This window comes from Xenopus tropicalis, chromosome 5, assembly GCF_000004195.4.
Source record: "Xenopus tropicalis strain Nigerian chromosome 5, UCB_Xtro_10.0, whole genome shotgun sequence".
Classification (NCBI taxonomy): domain Eukaryota; kingdom Metazoa; phylum Chordata; class Amphibia; order Anura; family Pipidae; genus Xenopus; species Xenopus tropicalis.
The window spans coordinates 20,151,660-20,171,079 of record NC_030681.2 but is presented as its reverse complement, the minus strand read 5'-3'; the positions used below and the strand labels follow the sequence as shown (position 1 = coordinate 20,171,079).

The window sequence follows — 19,420 nt, the reverse complement described above, 5'->3', positions numbered from 1 at the left end:
GAATGTTCTACCCAGGACATTGGATCAGAATGGAAAGCTCATTATTAAGTATTGCTTCTCAGCCAGAAAGACTAAAATTCTGCAGTTAATAATCTGTACTTTATTTCTACAACCCATTATTTTACAGCATTTTACAGGACCACTGTCCATGGTCTTTTAAGGAAGATCATTTGGTAAAACAGAAAAGTTAGTTCCAGTGGGTGGATGGGTCCAGTGCAGTCACAGGAGTTAAAGTGATCATAGAGGAAGACAGCCCAGCGCCGGGGGAACTGATAGACCGAAGCGAATTGTACCAGTCGTCGTGTTGGCGAGATGGAGGGCCCGCAGGTTGCAAGTGTGGGTGATTGCTAGGGCAAGTGAACTGACTGACGGCCGATGGGGGGTGATAACCTGCAGAGGACATGGAGGAAAAGCGTGGAATGTGGTTGAGGGCATGGGGATATTGGTACTGGCGAGAAGGGGGCGACATGGAACACATGCCAGACATGAGGCTTCCGCAGGTCAACATGCTGCTTGGCACTGTGGATTTCTGCGTTGTTCTCTCGTGTTTGCGGTGCTTTGCTCTACGGTTTTGAAACCACACCTGAAAATTTTTAAAAGACATTTTTTAATTTCAATTCACATTTGCCAACTGCATTGTGCATATTTTTAATTGGTAACTCATCAGCTTGCACTTGGGTCACTGTTTTTCCAATCCTATTGTTGGTTAATAAAGGCACCAATGTGTTTTGCTTATTGTTGGCATTAGAGGTAGTTCTTTCTTTGGCCTTTGTTGCCCATCCTAGCCAGAGGTGGAGCCACAGGTGTTATGTAGCCCTGACTGACACAAGGAGGGGAGAGTAAGGGACTACAGGCAGGTCTGGACGGAGCCCCAAAATAGGCCCTGGCATATCAAGTACACAGAGGCCCAAACAGCCTCCCATCAGCCCAATAAATAGTGACTGTCTGGCATCTTACAGCAGCCCCTCTGGCATTTGCCAGAACCCACAGATTGCCAGTCCGGGCCTCACTACTGTTCCTGTAGGAAAGGGGAGGCTTTTGGAGTTATGTGTACTTTTAGATAACTATAACTTGAAATTGAGCCTCAAGTCGTATGAACTGAGGGCCAGCAAACTTTGTGGAGCTTCAGTCTATTATGACAAGGTAGACTAAGTTTGTCTGGGTTCCTGGGTCGCTACTTCTCCTAAACAAGGCAGAATGTATACTCTCTCCCCAAATATCAACTTACCTGGCCTTTAATTTGGCATTACAGAAGTATCTAGGAGAGAAAAATTCCAAAATCTCACCCCAGCTAACCTTCAAATATGCCCCCACCTGCTCTAGTCTGGTAACCATTGCCGTACACAAAACCTTTGTGTGATACCTGATGTGAGGAGCCAACAGGAGGGGAAAAGAAAGAGAAGTGAAGATTGTTTAAAAAGGAAAGACCAGAAAAGGAATTAAAGGGGACAATCATAATTGTGAAAAAAACAGAACAGAAAAATAAAATTTTCATGGAAATAGGAAGAAGCATAAGTCAGAAAAAGACTTGGGTAATAGAGAAGATGAATAGACAAGATAAAAAAGGAAGATTGATAGGAAAAGATATGAGATGAGTAAGAAGGTAAAGGAAAAAATGAAAAAGTGATAGGGTTGCAGGGGCAGGCTTAAGGCTACTGTACACTATGGGGCCCATTTATAAAACCACGATTACGTTTTGTTGAGAAAAATTCGTATTTTTTCTAACTTCTAGAACTTTTCGTAATGTCCACGATAATTTTGTTAACATTCCACGACTTTTTCATGGTTTTAGTTAACTTCCACAAAAAAGTCACGACTGTGACCATTTCGGAATTCATTCAAGCTTTGGTATCGTGACTATCTTTTGGCCAGGTTGGATCTGCAGAGTGCCATTAAGTCCTATGAGAGACTTCCAAAATCATACATTGAAGGTTTCAAAGCCAGAAAATTTTGTGACTTTTGGAACGAAAAGGCTTTTCATGACATTTCCAAACATCAGAAATTATCGTGGTTACTCCGAATTTTTTCCAATCGTGATTTTAACCATTCAAAAATAGTGGTTTAATGAATGGGCCCCTTAGTGTTCGTTGTTGGATGTGGATGTCTATACCCCATCGATCATGGGGCAGAAATGCTTTTTATTTTGTCACTTTTTAAAGTTTTTTTCACTTTACTGCACAGTTTAAAAATATTTGAAAGTAAATGTGAGCAAATCTTACGGTATTCTGAAAGGATTTTCCTGGTAAATACTGTTGGGTGCAATTTTTTGGACTAATTCATTCGTAGGCTTCTATATATTTACCTGTATTCTGGCCTCATTTAGCTTAGTGATCTTGGCCAGCTCCTCCCGACAGTAGATATCTGGGTAATGGTTCTTGCTAAAGGCCGTCTCTAAATGCTCCAGTTGCTCTTGACTGAATGTGGTGCGGTGTCGCCTTCGGGTAGGAGTTGGGTAATGGGGTGGCATGTGTCTGCTTGTTGACAATAATCCATTGGCCTCTGCGCTGGAAACATCTGGGAATGTTTTATATGAACTGTCAATATCTGAAATACAAAGACGCTGTTATCACAGGAATACAATGGCGTGTTCTTGCCTGTAAGGAATTTAATTACAACATCAAAAAGATTGTATTTCCATCCCATTAGCTGAACTGCAGCTCCCATCAGGCATCTGAGGCTTCCAAATTTGACACTTAGGGGAAGAATTACTAAAACTCTTTAACATTTCTCATATTGTTATTTTCAAAAATTCGACTAAACTCATTTCCACAAATATCTTACATTTACTAAATAACTCGAACTGAAGGAGTCAGTGCAGGAAAAAGTTGCAGAAACTGGGACGTTTTTGAATTGTCGCTCCGAAAACGAGAATTTTTTTGATTGTCACACACAAACCAGCGTCAAAAATCTGAAACCTCCAAAGTTTTCAGGCAAAAGAAACTTTTGTTTCAGAATTATGGAAGCCCCACGCTTCTCTCTGCCTTTCATGGAACTTCTTTTTAAAAGTAATACTCAAGAATAATGAGGGCTGTTCTGAGACCTTTTGCTGTCAGTTATTTTTTTTTCTAGTTTTCAACATATTAGCAATTTTTACACTGCTAATATTATGACTATTATAAAGAATACCACCTGCTGATCATTTCAGCTGATCATGCATAGTTGGCAGAAAATTAATTGAGAAGAGGAAAGTCTTGTGACGTTCCTCTGCTCAGAAAATAAAGCTAGTGAGTAGTGATGAGCGAATTTCCGCATTTCGCCATTGGCAAATTGTTTTGCGAAACTTCCGTGAAAATTCGCCAGGGAAAAATTTGTTGTGCGGATTTTTTTTGTTGCGCGTCAAATTGGGGGTGGTCGCGTCATAAAAAGGGCGTGGTTGCGTCAAAAAAGGCACGGTCATGTCAAAAAAGCGTGGGCAACAAAAAAATTAGACGTGGGCGACAAAAAAAAGCGCAACAAATGCGTTTCGCGGATTCACTCATCACTACTAGTGAGCAGAGAAGAGTCATTTGACATTTCCTTAGTTAGTTCTAAGAGAGCCACATCGCAAGATGTTGTTTCACGTTTATTGTATTAGTATAGTAAAAACTATTGATATCCTAAAATGTAAGGAAAAAAATAATAGAAATTGCTTAAGTACTAAGAAGAGCTCTCTGAGCAATTTCACATTTTTCAAATATTTACAGATTAACATGGTGTGAAATAACCACCACTTTACAAACATCTGTTAGGCTAGTTCCATGGGTCTGGAAGTCTTGACTATGGTGCTGGTACCGAGTGCTGGAGGGGGGATTTTTAAACATTTATCAAAAATTCCATATTGAAAAAGAAAGTCGCAAAACTTTTTCGTATTGTTGCACAAAAGCCAATGTCAAAAAGCCCCCAAACCTCTAAAACCATGAAGCAAAGAAACATCTTCCAATTGTAAACGGCACATCTGCCATTGACTTCTACATGATCTCGTCAGGTTTTAGCTGGAGTATTTTTGCATTCGGAATTGTTGCGGTTTTGTTGCATATTAAATAGCGGGGAAGGGGAACATAAAACCCAAACTGATAAAATCGAGCAATAGTAAATGCCCCCATTGCGTTTATGATTTTTTGCCCATGGTGTTTACAAATTGCACCTGACCCTTCAAAAAGCAGCCTTGAGCGCAGAATAGCAAGTTCGCTTTTTTTCTTGATCTCATATTCTACATTTCCAGTCACACTTTTAACCTATGCAGCATTTTTTTTCCATGGCTACATGTTCCATAGATAAAAGAGACGACCACCAAGGGATAACGGGTACTTTTACAAATTACACAGGTGGTACAGTAAGAGGATTGCTGATATGATACTGTATATTGGACCCCCCTAAAAAGAAGTATATGTTTAAATAAATGTCAAGGATAAATGGCAAACAAGCATTTTCTGTGTGTTACAAACAAGTATCATCTCTGACATCTCTGACACAACCTGCTGCTCAGCCAGAAATTGCCGTGCAGTGATTGATTCCAACCCAAGAAGTCATTGGGAGTCATTATAGTCTATAATCTAAGCCATTTCACCTAGAGAATTGGAAATCAATAACTTCCACTGTCTGCGGCTCCCCAGTCTGTGTCATTGCGAAACTCAGAGCCATATTACATATTATAACAACTTAAATACTTGGAGTGGCATGATGGGGGTTTGCTATGCAGGGGATCTATTGTCAAATTCTATCAGTCCACCAAAAAAAGCTTTGATTGATACAGAAAAATGTATTGGGAAAAAGTCCATTTGAAATTCTAGCCAATATTCTGTTACAGACAGGGCCGCTGCTGGCCAAATGGGTGCCCTAAGCAGAAATTTACTTTTGTGCCCCCTCCCCCAAATTTTACGGAAGTAAAAATAAAATAATAAAAAAACACCTACTATAGGGGCCCCACACACAGTGCCCCCAATTGCCCCCATAGACAATGCCCCCATAGTAAGTGCCCCCAATGGCCCCCATAGATTGATTGAACTATCTGGGACAGCGGGATGCGCTATAAAAACCGGCAGGACAGTGTTGGGGGGGGGTATGTTATAATATATAAAAATGATTTTTTTGAGCAGCTGGGATGGTGCCCCCCTGGGAGTTGGTGCCCTATGCAGACTGCATACTCCGCTTATAGGGAGCAGCGGCCCTGGTTACAGAGCTAAAAATGCTGTCTCCTCTTCAAAAATTAGATTTCACATGGAATATACAGTAATGCGCCCCAATTTCTGTGCTCCAAAATATATTGTTGGATTTGCCAGGACTTATTGCTGACATTCTAAGTGAGTCTTTTGTCTTCACCTTCTGTCTGTAGTACAGTAACCCAAATCCTTCTCCACCCTGGCACTGCTAAATCACAAATAAATCCTCTTTATACGTAAATGATTTAAGGGCAAGCAGCGCTATTCCTTCCTCAGGTGGTTCCGCTCAACTCTAGAACTCTTCCCAAGAGCTCTCGCTCTGCCACGTTGCTGCTTAAATTGCTTTTAATCAGACCATCTTCACCCACCGCAAAAATACTTTTCAAAATATGACCTTCTATACTTAGCAATAATATACTCAAAACTATGTTCCAAAGACTAAAAAGAAAACGTTTGTAGAGGACTAGGATAAGATCCCATTATAAAATTCTACCTGCAAGGTATGATTATACATGCATTCATTCCCTCAGAGGAACCCTCTAAAGAAAAAACATTAATTTGATATTCTACATTCATAAAATAAATGTATGTATGTATAACTTTATTTATAAAGCGCCACAAGGGTACGCAGCGCTGTACAATCTTACAATACACACAATTACACACAGGGAGGACAAGTGTTATAATAAATAAATACAATAAATAAGTATAAATACACAGGGAATAAGGGCCATGTGGTATGAGACACAGTAGGAAGGAGGTACCTGCCCCGTAGAGCTTACAATCTAAGTTTGGGGTCATATCTTGAGTCCTGAAGTCCTGGGGATATATTAGAGTAGCGAAGAGAACTGAATGGAATGGCATACAGCATACTGTTAGAATCAACGTAATTAAATAAGTATACGATGCATCATTTGTTATTATTTACTCTAGAACTATCCCAGGGGTATAGAACTTGTACAAAAGAAAGGTTGGGTTTTTTTATGTTATAACATGAAATAAAAATGTTGGGGTTCTAATGGAACGGAAATTAAATCAATAGGTGTAATTTATACTTCCTAATCCATTTCATGCCATAAAAGGTAGGTTGAAAATAATCGAGGCACCTTTATTTTTTAATTTTTCATTTTTTACATTTTTGTGTAGACTGGGTGGCTCATATATCAACAATCTGGTTTTTCTAAACCACCATTAAAGTCATTTTGTCTAAAACCACAAATGTCTAGTCATTTACTAAAAGCTCCTAATTGACAAAGCAAAAACAAAGACTGTGACTTTTTTGAATTGTCACACGAATCCAAGAGTCAAAAATACCCGGAAAAACCTGAAAAGTAAAGAAAGATCTTCCAGATGTTAAAGAGACGCCTGTCATTGACTTCTACGTCTATCTCGACAGGTTTTAGATAGTGGATTTTTGCTTCCAGATTTGTGAATTGTATTTTGGCAGAAAAAAATAGGAATTGGGGAAAAAAAATGAACCTTAGTAAATACCCTCCCAAGACACAAATCTTAATAAACATGAAACATGTGGAATTCAATATGTAAAACTAAAGTAGAACCCAAATGTTATGTTCACCAGGGAACAACGCTGTAAATTCTATGAAAACAGATATTCACCTGTATGGGAGTATGAAAAATCATAATAAATTCCCGTAAACCGTAAAACCCAGGGTATTCACATTGTTACATATAATATAGTAGGGGCCAGTATTTTTTAATCATGTGAAATAAAATTAATTTTATGTAATTATGGAGTGCTGATCCATTAGCAAATTAAAACTCACTAATTTAACACAATAGTTAAAATTTAAATATGCACTTTTAGGGATGTACAAACAGATACATATATTATTAAATATAAATATTTTTTTAAGCAAATAATTATTTATAGAAATTATTTATTATCATTTATAATATATATATATATACATATTCAGGTATGGGACCCATTATCTAGAATGCTCGGGACCTGGGTTCTTCCGGATAAAGGATCTTTCCATAAATGGATCTCCATGCTGTAAGTTTGTTACAGGTATAGGACCTGTTATCCAGAATGCTTCGGACCTGGGGTTCTCCAGTTTGGGGGTTTCTCCATACCTTAAGTCTACCAAAAACCATTTAACCATGAAATAAACTCAATAGGACTGTTCTGCCCCCAATAAGGGGTAATTATATCTTAGTTGGGATCAAGTACAGGTACTGTTTTATTATTACAGAGAAAAGGGAATCATTTAACCATTAAATAAACCCAATAGGGCTGTTCTGCCCCCAATAAGGGGTAATTATATCTTAGTTGGGATCAAGTACAGGTACTGTTTTATTATTACAGAGAAAGGGGAATCATTTAACCATTAAATAAACCCAATAGGGCTGTTCTGCCCCCAATAAGGGGTAATTATATCTTAGTTGGGATCAAGTACAGGTACTGTTTTATTATTACAGAGAAAAGGGAATCATTTCTAAAAATCAGAATCATTTGTTTAAAATGGAGTCAGAACTCTGGATAATGGGTTTCTGGATAACAGATCCTATACATATATAAAATATGAAATATAAATGTATGTTTTCCTGTAACACCACACCTTGTTCATAATGTATTTGCCATTTACAATTAAGTAAATACTGTATATTCCAGTATTCATCTATTTAAACTAAAATGTATTTACTAAATAAAAAAAACTTTAGTAAATATGTATCTTGAAATAAAAACAGTATTTTCTTTCCCCAGAAAACCAAAATGTAATAAAAATACATAACATAATTTTAAACATACTCAAAACAAAAATGACAAATGTTGTATTGTTCTGTAATGTATTAAACAATATTCCTGTATTATGTATTTAGTAAACAACGGTTTTTTGTTTTTTTTAAAAGTGATCTTTAAATAAAATCTCTAATTTAATAAAATAGATACAATTATTAAAACCATATTCAAAAAAAATAAAAAGTGTGTTTTTCTTCTGTTATGTATAAAACAGTAGTAATGTATGTCTAATGAAATGTATTTACTAAATAAAAAAAATGAAATAGTAATCTGGACATAAAACCAGCAATTAGTTTCATTAGAGAGCCGCAATTTAATAAAAGAAATAAAATAAGTGCAATGGGGCGTTTGTACCTACCCGCTGTTGATGTAACGGTAGCAATTTCTGAATAGACCTCATGATACTCTAAGGATTTCTTCTTGGATGCCTTTAGTCTGACATCGTCCATCCTATAACCAGCGCTGGCTTATTTAATCACCTAAGGTTTAAGTGTTGCAATGCAACAGTTCATGTTTTTTTCTCATTTTTAAATTAGCACCAGTGTGATGTCACTTTAGCCCCAGCTGGCTGAATCCTCCAATCACACAGGGTCTGAGCTAATTAAGTAGAGCTGACAGCCAATCAGTGTTGAGGAGATGCCCTCTGACCTGACAAAGACATTGACTGCAGAGAGTAGAAGGATGTAGCCCATTGGAAGGTGCTGTGAATAGGCTTCCCCAGGCTTTGTGGGTGGCATGAACTGCAACTAGACAGACAAGACAAGTAGCTAACACTCGGAATTGTCTTTTCTAAAGGGAAAATGACTTTGTGTAATCTACCAGATTCTTTGCCCAGAGACAACAATGCTTAATTATCAAAATAACTATGGCTTATGCTCCAGTGCCTTCTGGGACAGAGGTGGGAACACCAGCATGGAAGGCTTTAGGGTAAGGCAGAGAGAAGCTTCTAGTGTCCCCACAAGCCAAGGGGCCCCTGGCTAGAAAATATAATTAATGAAATTACATTTTATTACACTTGCTAGTAATATTAGGGCTGTCCAACCTGTTGAACTGTAACTGACTCAGGTCTTGGGGATTTAGAATTCAAGAACAGTATCAAAGGTTGGACAAATGTGACATACATTGTTATATTTGTTTAATTAAGGGCCTAATTTTTACCTCACAGACTGGGACCCACTTAAATGTATTTAATTCTGGCCTGAAGTTTATACTCAAAGCATTACAACAGCTAAAGTTGGTGGGAGTTAGGAATAGTAGCCCACTAGAGCTGGCAGGCTGGTATCCTTGAGCTACAGGGGCATCTGTGCTCTGTGGTGTTATTATAGTATCAAATGAATAAATAGGCAAACTATAGGAATATGTATGGCCCTCAGAGCTGGCAGTGGCTATTCTCTATCTATGTAGTGGCCCAGCTAATTTATATAGCACGTGTTCTCAAGATGAATTATGATAAAGAATTGGATCACATGACAAGAACATGGAATCATCTACGGGTCATAGAAAGGTGTTAACAATGACAGTGCAGTCTATCCTATGAGGGAAAAACATCGTCAGGAACTCCCTGGTTTAGAACAAGGGACCTGCTATGTATTGGCCACTGCTTCTCCTGCTTGAGCTACAGGAGGCGGTGTGGTTGTGTGGGGGTGGATAATTATGCCCCAGGCCTCCACGCTGCCCCCTTTGGCTGAAACAGGAGACGCAGTGGCCAGTACATAACAGGTCCCTTGTTCTAAACCAGTGAGTTTCTACAGCGCTGCGTACATAAGTAGCGCTTTATAAATAAAGATATACATACATACATACTACCTAGCTAGTGATGGGCGAAATGTTTCGTCAGGCATGGATTTGCAGCGAATTTCTGTGTTTCGCCATTGGTGGATTGTTTTGCGAAACGGATGAAAAAAGTCGCCGTGGAAAAATTCGGCACGCATCCAAAAATTGTTGCCCTTGTCAAAAGAATTGTTGTGCGTCAAAATAAATAGTTGCGGGCATCAAAAGAATAGTCGCGTATCAAAATAAATAATCGAGGGTGTCAAAAGAATAGTCGCACATAAAAATAAATAGTGGCAAGCGACTAAAAAAATAGTCGAGGGCCTCAAAAGAATTGTTCAGGGGCGACAATTTTTTTTTTTGACACGCAACATTTTCGCTGTTTTGCAAAATTTTAGGCGAAACATAACGGGACAGATTCGCTCATCACTATACGTAGCTACAGAATACATAGCTGCCCATACACTGAACTATATTGCCTGCTGACTTGTACACTTAATTAGGAATCCAAACAGATCCATTCCATAAACAGCAGTGACTGTGGAAGAGACGATGTTCAATTGAGTTGCTGTGGGTAGTACAATATCTACCAATGGGTATTTGCTCTGGGAATCCAAAACTGCAAAGAAGGCACCAACACTCCATAATGTACCAGTTGTGTACTTGTATTATTAGTGAGAATTTACATGGCCACAGCCTGTTGCTCGGACCATGTGGTTACTACAGTGACAGGGATATATGAGAATGCTCTAGGCCTTTAGGAAGTAGTTCAACCAAAAGACTCAAACAAGTGCCAAGGCATCTTATCCACAACTCATACACAGAAAGATTTACTTTATATGTGAGGTCTTTCTAATATATAGGTCTCAGGAACTCTGTGTCGTGCCTCCATTCTGTACATCCTGAGTAATATTGCCTGTGGGGAGAAGGGAATAGACATTGATTTTTTGTTGAAATACTGTTCGATCCTTTTAAAAGAGATTAAGCCTTCATGTTTTTTTTTCTGTTCAGCCTTGCAGACTTAGCTTGCATTCCTTAATACACTTTCACCTATTAATCATTTAGAGAATAGTTAATTGGATGTAAATTGGACAGCAAGTTGGAAAACCTTTAGCAGCTCAGCCCAGCCATAGAGCAAAAATAAAATGATGCACCAAATCCTTCAGTTTTGTATTTGGTAGAATCCCTGAATCCTTGGTTATTCCCAGTGCCACACGCGAAGTGATGTGGGATTATAGGGTTCAGATTTGTTTCAGCCTAGGCTCTTGGATTGTGCCAAATCTGAATCTGCTAAAAATGACTCCGATTTGGCTAAATCCCAAACTAAATCCGGGATTCAGTGCATCCCTAATATATATATATTTGAACAAAAAAGTCTCCAGAATCAGAGGGGTATAGTAGGGAGAGATGGAGCCTATAGTAGCAGTGGGGGGATAATAGCCTCTGGGAAGGGACTGGGGCTGTGGGATAGCAGGTATAGTAGGGAGAGATGGTGCCTATAGTAGCAGTGGGGGGATAATAGCCTCTGGGAAGGGACTGGGGCTGTGGGATAGCAGGTATAGTAGGGAGAGATGGTGCCTATAGTAGCAGTGGGGGGATAAAAGCCTCTGGGAAGGGACTGGGGCTGTGGGATAGCAGGTATAGTAGGGAGAGATGGTGCCTATAGTAGCAGTGGGGGGATAAAAGCCTCTGGGAAGGGACTGGGGCTGTGGGATAGCAGGTATAGTAGGGAGAGATGGTGCCTATAGTAGCAGTGGGGGGGATAATAGCCTCTGGGAAGGGACTGGGGCTGTGGGATAGCAGGTATAGTAGGGAGAGATGGTGCCTATAGTAGCAGTGGGGGGATAAAAGCCTCTGGGAAGGGACTGGGGCTGTGGGATAGCAGGTATAGTAGGGAGAGATGGTGCCTATAGTAGCAGTGGGGGGATAATAGCCTCTGGGAAGGGACTGGGGCTGTGGGATAGCAGGTATAGTAGGGAGAGATGGTGCCTATAGTAGCAGTGGGGGGATAATAGCCTCTGGGAAGGGACTGTGGCTGTGGGATAGCAGGTATAGTAGGGAGAGATGGTGCCTATAGTAGCAGTGGGATAATAGCCTCTGGGAAGGGACTGGGGCTGTGGGATAGCAGGTATAGTAGGGAGAGATGGTGCCTATAGTAGCAGTGGGGGGATAATAGCCTCTGGGAAGGGACTGGGGCTGGGGATAGCAGGTATAGTAGGGAGAGATGGTGCCTATAGTAGCAGTGGGGGGATAATAGCCTCTGGGAAGGGACTGTGGCTGTGGGATAGCAGGTATAGTAGGGAGAGATGGTGCCTATAGTAGCAGTGGGGGGATAATAGCCTCTGGGAAGGGACTGTGGCTGTGGGATAACAGGTATAGTAGGGAGAGATGGTGCCTATAGTAGCAGTGGGGGGGATAATAGCCTCTGGGAAGGGACTGGGGCTGTGGGATAGCAGGTATAGTAGGGAGAGATGGTGCCTATAGTAGCAGTGGGGGGGATAATAGCCTCTGGGAAGGGACTGGGGCTGTGGGATAGCAGGTATAGTAGGGAGAGATGGTGCCTATAGTAGCAGTGGGGGGATAATAGCCTCTGGGAAGGGACTGGGGCTGGGGGATAGCAGGTATAGTAGGGAGAGATGGTGCCTATAGTAGCAGTGGGGGGATAATAGCCTCTGGGAAGGGACTGGGGCTGTGGGATAGCAGGTATAGTAGGGAGAGATGGTGCCTATAGTAGCAGTGGGGGGATAATAGTCTCTGGGAAGGGACTGGGGCTGTGGGATAGCAGGTATAGTAGGGAGAGATGGTGCCTATAGTAGCAGTGGGATAATAGCCACTGGGAAGGCACTGGGGCTGTGGGATAGCAGGTATAGTAGGGAGAGATGGTGCCTATAGTAGCAGTGGGATAATAGCCACTGGGAAGGCACTGGGGCTGTGGGATAGCAGGTATAGTAGGGAGAGATGGTGCCTATAGTAGCAGTGGGATAATAGCCTCTGGGAAGGGACTGTGGCTGTGGGATAGCAGGTATAGTAGGGAGAGATGGTGCCTATAGTAGCAGTGGGATAATAGCCACTGGGAAGGCACTGGGGCTGTGGGATAGCAGGTATAGTAGGGAGAGATGGTGCCTATAGTAGCAGTGGGGGGATAATAGCCTCTGGGAAGGGACTGTGGCTGTGGGATAGCAGGTATAGTAGGGAGGGATGGTGCCTATAGTAGCAATGGGGGGATAATAGCCTCTGGGAAGGGACTGGGGCTGTGGGATAGCAGGTATAGTAGGGAGGGATGGTGCCTATAGTAGCAGTGGGGGGGATAATAGCCTCTGGGAAGAGACTGGGGCTGTGGGATAGCAGGTATAGTAGGGAGAGATGGTGCCTATAGTAGCAGTGGGGGGATAATAGCCTCTGGGAAGGGACTGGGGCTGTGGGATAGCAGGTATAGTAGGGAGAGATGGTGCCTATAGTAGCAGTGGGGGGGATAATAGCCTCTGGGATGGGACTGGGGCTGTGGGATAGCAGGTATAGTAGGGAGAGATGGTGCCTATAGTAGCAGTGGGGGGGATAATAGCCTCTGGGAAGGGACTGGGACTGTGGGATAGCAGGTATAGTAGGGAGAGATGGTGCCTATAGTAGCAGTGGGGGGATAATAGCCTCTGGGAAGGGACTGTGGCTGTGGGATAGCAGGTATAGTAGGGAGAGATGGTGCCTATAGTAGCAGTGGGGGGGATAATAGCCTCTGGGATGGGACTGGGGCTGTGGGATAGCAGGTATAGTAGGGAGAGATGGTGCCTATAGTAGCAGTGGGGGGATAATAGCCTCTGGGAAGGGACTGGGACTGTGGGATAGCAGGTATAGTAGGGAGAGATGGTGCCTATAGTAGCAGTGGGGGGGATAATAGCCTCTGGGAAGGGACTGTGGCTGTGGGATAGCAGGTATAGTAGGGAGAGATGGTGCCTATAGTAGCAGTGGGGGGGATAATAGCCTCTGGGAAGGGACTGGGACTGTGGGATAGCAGGTATAGTAGGGAGAGATGGTGCCTATAGTAGCAGTGGGGGGGATAATAGCCTCTGGGAAGGGACTGGGGCTGGGGATAGCAGGTATAGTAGGGAGGGATGGTGCCTATAGTAGCAGTGGGGGGGATAATAGCCTCTGGGAAGAGACTGGGGCTGTGGGATAGCAGGTATAGTAGGGAGAGATGGTGCCTATAGTAGCAGTGGGGGGATAATAGCCTCTGGGAAGGGACTGGGGCTGTGGGATAGCAGGTATAGTAGGGAGAGATGGTGCCTATAGTAGCAGTGGGGGGGATAATAGCCTCTGGGAAGGGACTGGGGCTGTGGGATAGCAGGTATAGTAGGGAGAGATGGTGCCTATAGTAGCAGTGGGGGGATAATAGCCTCTGGGAAGGGACTGTGGCTGTGGGATAGCAGGTATAGTAGGGAGAGATGGTGCCTATAGTAGCAGTGGGGGGGATAATAGCCTCTGGGAAGGGACTGGGACTGTGGGATAGCAGGTATAGTAGGGAGAGATGGTGCCTATAGTAGCAGTGGGGGGGATAATAGCCTCTGGGAAGGGACTGGGGCTGGGGGATAGCAGGTATAGTAGGGAGAGATGGTGCCTATAGTAGCAGTGGGGGGATAATAGCCTCTGGGAAGGGACTGGGGCTGGGGGATAGCAGGTATAGTAGGGAGAGATGGTGCCTATAGTAGCAGTGGGGGGATAATAGCCTCTGGGAAGGGACTGGGGCTGGGGGATAGCAGGTATAGTAGGGAGAGATGGTGCCTATAGTAACAGTGGGGGGATAATAGCCTCTGGGAAGGGACTGGGGCTGTGGGATAGCAGGTATAGTAGGGAGAGATGGTGCCTATAGTAGCAGTGGGATAATAGCCTCTGGGAAGGGACTGGGGCTGTGGGATAGCAGGTATAGTAGGGAGAGATGGTGCCTATAGTAGCAGTGGGGGGATAATAGCCTCTGGGAAGGGACTGGGGCTGTGGGATAGCAGGTATAGTAGGGAGAGATGGTGCCTATAGTAGCAGTGGGGGGATAATAGCCTCTGGGAAGGGACTGGGGCTGTGGGATAGCAGGTATAGTAGGGAGAGATGGTGCCTATAGTAGCAGTGGGGGGATAATAGCCTCTGGGAAGGGACTGGGGCTGTGGGATAGCAGGTATAGTAGAGAGTCAGTCAGTAAACATCACATCTAACCCTGATGTTAATTAAGCACTGAGTGATTACAATGTTCCATTCTCCCTTATTATCAGTTTGTATGGATCACCACAGGTCACTGCTGCATTCCTCACCATTATTCCTACAGCTGTATTAATCCTAGTTAAAACCTTGCTTATATGTATTTAACAAGCAAAGGATATATCCCTGTCTAGCTGGTACAGCTGCTGTTTTAATTAATTCATTATATACCTATATATATGTGTGTGTGTGTGTGTGTGTGTGTATATATATATATATATATAGTGTAAATAATTTCAAGTATAAAAAATATCAGATTGATTTTATGTAAGCGGGAGATTACTTCATTGTATTCCATCCTTTGGAGGATTCAATTCAGCACCAAATAACCATCTACATGGCAGAATGCATATGAACTTCTACTTATTAGGACTGGCTAGGGTTAACAAAAGTAAAGCAGGGTAAATTCAATCTGCAGCAGCAATAAGAGTTAATATAGTCAGGATCTTTAATATGCGTGCACACATATAAGCGAACAGCAGGGGGCAGTGCCTTACTGAGCACGCAAAGATACATATATACATAAACTCATGTTGCAGTACAGGTATGGGATTTATTATCTAGAAACCCATTATCCAGAAAGCTCTGAATTAAGAGACTCCATTTTAGTCAAATAATTGAAATGTTTTAAAGTGATTTTCTTTATCTCTGTAATAATAAAACAGTACTTGTACTTGATCCCAACTAAGATATAATTACCCCTTATTGGGGGCAGAACAGCCCTATTGGGTTTATTTAATGGTTAAATGATTCCCTTTTCTCTGTAATAATAAAACAGTACCTGTACTTGATCCCAACTAAGATATAATTACCCCTTATTGGGGGCAGAACAGCCCTATTGGGTTTATTTAATGGTTAAATGATTCCCTTTTCTCTGTAATAATAAAACAGTACCTGTACTTGATCCCAACTAAGATATAATTACCCCTTATTGGGGGCAGAACAGCCCTATTGGGTTTATTTCATGGTTAAATGATTCCCTTTTCTCTGTAATAATAAAACAGTACCTGTACGTGATCCCAACTAAGATATAATTACCCCTTATTGGGGGCAGAACAGCCTATTGGGTTTAAGTCACATCTAAATTCATTTTTAGTAGACTTAAGGTATGGAGATCCAAATTACAGAAAAACCCAGGTCCTGAGCATTTTGGACAACAGGTCCCATACCTGTATTTCATCAACAAAAATGCATGTAATTATGGCTATTGTTTATTTTTAAATTAGACTGAATACTATGGCTATAAGTAGTCAATGAGCCCTATGGTCTGTACTTCAAACTGCAACTAAAGCCTTGAAAAAAAGAATATGGCTAGAACGCTGTACTTTATATATTGAACTTCCTGCACCCAAAGCAGCTTCACACCACTAGGTGGCAGTATCTTTATACTGTACACTACACTCAATACTGACCCTATTGCCCAACCAGCTAAACGTTTTGATTGCCGTCCAAGGACAATAGTTATCTGATTATCTGAGGAAATATTTGGAATATAATGACCTCCTTACGTTGCTGCTAAGAGAAATAGCAGTTTAATTGCTGGGATCTTTGTGTTGTTTCCCTTACACACAGGGATCATTTTTTTTCAGACCTGGGCTGCATGATAAAATGCAAAGAATTCCGGGGGAGAATGAATGATTTTAATCACTTGCAGGTTTATTGTGGTTCTTTTAAATCCAGTTGACATGACGGTAACAGGGAAAGCAAATCCTGTGTGGGCGGCCAGTCCTACATCTGCACCGGCGGTGATGCACCCACCAAGCGCTTTAGCTTATATCATTGTCCATTAGGTTTATATGAATGTTTCATGAGTCACGGCATCCGCTGTCCCAGTGGAGCTTACACTCTAATTTCCCTGCCATGGACACACACCAGTTGACAAAACAAATAGGACACTTGCGCTTACCCAAACAGGCTGCACATTTTAACATGAAAATTCTAAATGATTTAGGCCACACTTGTATAATATGTATGTAAAGCTTAGATACACCATTGGGCCCGGGGTATCAGGTAAGTGATTACAATCAGTCGGGGGTCTATGCCCTAACATTGTCACACCCCAGAATGATTGTAACTTTTCTTCCCCTTTAAAAATGATTACCTTTATTTCTATTATAATAAAATTGCTGGTAACTAAGCTGCATGGATCCATAATGGAGGCAAAACAATTATTTCATGTTTAACCCAGGTCCCGTGTATTCCAGGTAATAGATGCTATAGCTGCATGACAAAATGTCAACAAATATTGTAATTTAGCTCTATTCTGTGCTTTCACGTCTGTGTCGCTTTAACTCCTGACCTTTCTCTGTTAGTGCCAATTCTTCTCTAATACCCTACTGACATGTTACACTTATAAAATATATATATATGTATGTGCGTGTATAAACACTCTGTATACATAATAGGAACAAACTTTGTCTGTTTCCCAAGTAACTATTTATACTGAAGTGGCCCTTAGTATGGGCATGTTTGGGAAGCTTAGCTCCAATCTGTTGCACAGAGACCAGTGCATCGCTGAGAGCTTAATTAGAATTATTATCATTTATATAGCCCTTTTTTTCTCTCTGGCAGCGCTGTATCCGTTTCCTGTGGGAGTCAGTGGTTACACCCCCACTATCCATAACTCTAACAACCACTGGTGCCTTTGTCTGTACCAGGTCACTGAGATAACAAGGGTGGTATGTTGGCAAATGAGGGTGCAAAGGAAATCAACATCCCTGCAGTGTGCACACAGGGCACATACAATACACTGCCAGAAGTATTTGGAAAATTCTTGCAATTACTGGAATTGGCTATTTAAGCCACACACGCCATTAACCATACAGATACTACAACATCATATAATGACATTTCTGACAATTCTGTCACTCCTACTTTTTGGCAATAGCAGTGCCAGGTGATGTAGAAACTGTTCCCAGAGCCAGCCGATTGCCCCTCCATCACCTCTTCCACCACCTCCCCGGCAAGTAAGCCCCCCTCAACCTCACCCCTTCTTGTCACATCCATTCTCACTCCCCCCCATCTGTGCATCACGCTCCTGCTCCTCCAGCCGGCTGCCAAGAAGGGCCTGAATCGAACCAGGGGAAGGTAGGCAGAAGGGGTATATGCCAGGTGCTCCCCACCAATGCACCCTAGGCCTCTTTTGCCTACTTGGCCTGGAAGGAAGATAATTACTCCATGGACAAAGTAAGGTCCATAAAGAACACGACTGGCCTGCACAGAGCTCTTAACCCAACTGAACACCTGTAGGATAAACTGGATCCCCAACTGCCAGACCTGATTCCTAACTTTGGCCATAAAATCTCTGCTGGTTGTTGGACAGGCAGCATACATTTGGCCATATAGCACATAACTCATCTTGTTGAGTAATTGAATATTTCCAGAGGTATCTCCAAAATGACTTCCCAGCAGGCAGCTGCAAAGCCTCAGTACTAGGTATGTGGTTGAACCCCTCTGCTCTATTAGAGATCTGCATTTATTCATAAATGATCATACACATCCCGCAGCCCATGGTTTGTAGGCAATATGTTCCCCAGTTTCCCTGTATAGGGTACATTCAAAGGAGACAAAGAAATAAAAATACTGTACAAATGAATCGACTATAATGAAATGTTCTTAAATTGTGACTCACAGATGGCGTGATTCAAAAGGGTCATTACAGCAGCCAATCAAAGGAATATTGCACAATGGGGAAGAGATGAGCCACGAGGAAAAGATCTGACAATTGCTATGAAAGATTCACTGCTCATTCTCTGTATTTCCCTGAAAAAATAAATTAATTTCCAGGACAAAAAAAATGTGTTTCCCAAATGTAATGTAAGTGACTGTAATTATAAATATAGAGTTTACCCCAGGTCTAGTGCTCATCCATAGCAACCAACCAGCCAAAGGGTAACATGTCCTGGTCTGTAAGCAAAAGTCTCTTGGAGACCTGTACCAGTTGGACAGCCCTGCCCTAGAAGGTAAAGACCTGCTGACTATAAAATGGGGGCTGGCATGTGGGAAAGGCCTTTTTGGGCTGGCATAACAACTAGGATGGGCACATTGGGAGCCTAGAAATAGTGCAAAGTGCAGTGGGTGCCGGTCAAGCTAGAGACAGGGAAAACCTGTACAGCTCTCCTCAAGTAAGAAACAGTCAGGGCTATTGAGCACTAGGTTTCTCAGGAACCTTGAAAATTGTATTGGGCGGGGGCTATGTTGTGCCCCATAGCTTGGCCACAACAATCCGATAAAGAGGGTTCAAAGATCCCATAGGGTAACCCCTGGGGGCAACTGTGCTGTGAAATTACCTTGGGCATTTGGAAGGTGCTCTTGGTGGGGGTGATCTGCTATGGAGAGGAAGAGTAGACTTCCATGGCCTCTACATTATCCAGTTTCAATGTTATACCAGAAATCGACTCTTAAAGGGACATTATACTGACCAGTTAAAGATTTGGAAACCAAAACAGTTCTGTGTATTTCACGCTTGATGACTAAAACAAAGGCATTTCCGTGCCTGAGAAATTTTTGG

General features: G+C 42.1%; 1 protein-coding gene across 1 annotated transcript; it reads right to left on the bottom strand.

The window, feature by feature from the left end:
• Window positions 1-80: 80 nt before the first annotated feature.
• prop1 (PROP paired-like homeobox 1) lies at window positions 81-8,387 on the bottom strand. Its single transcript, XM_004914753.2, has 3 exons — window positions 8,261-8,387; window positions 2,303-2,544; window positions 81-583 (listed from the first exon to the last, which is right to left on the bottom strand). Exons 1-3 carry the CDS (start codon window positions 8,349-8,351, stop codon window positions 188-190), a joined length of 729 nt encoding a protein of 242 aa, XP_004914810.1. The 5' UTR covers window positions 8,352-8,387; the 3' UTR covers window positions 81-187.
• Window positions 8,388-19,420: the final 11,033 nt, after the last annotated feature.

Bases quoted from the DNA above. Each gene is read 5' to 3' on its own strand.
- prop1 (XM_004914753.2), bottom strand. From the start codon at position 8,351: ATGGACGATGTCAGACTAAAGGCATCCAAGAAGAAATCCTTAGAGTAT. The intron at 2,545-8,260 runs GTAGGTACAAAC...TTTGTATTTCAG, and splicing joins TACCGTTACATCAACAGCGG to ATATTGACAGTTCATATAAA. The intron at 584-2,302 runs GTAAATATATAG...AAAAATTTTCAG, and splicing joins TAAATGAGGCCAGAATACAG to GTGTGGTTTCAAAACCGTAG.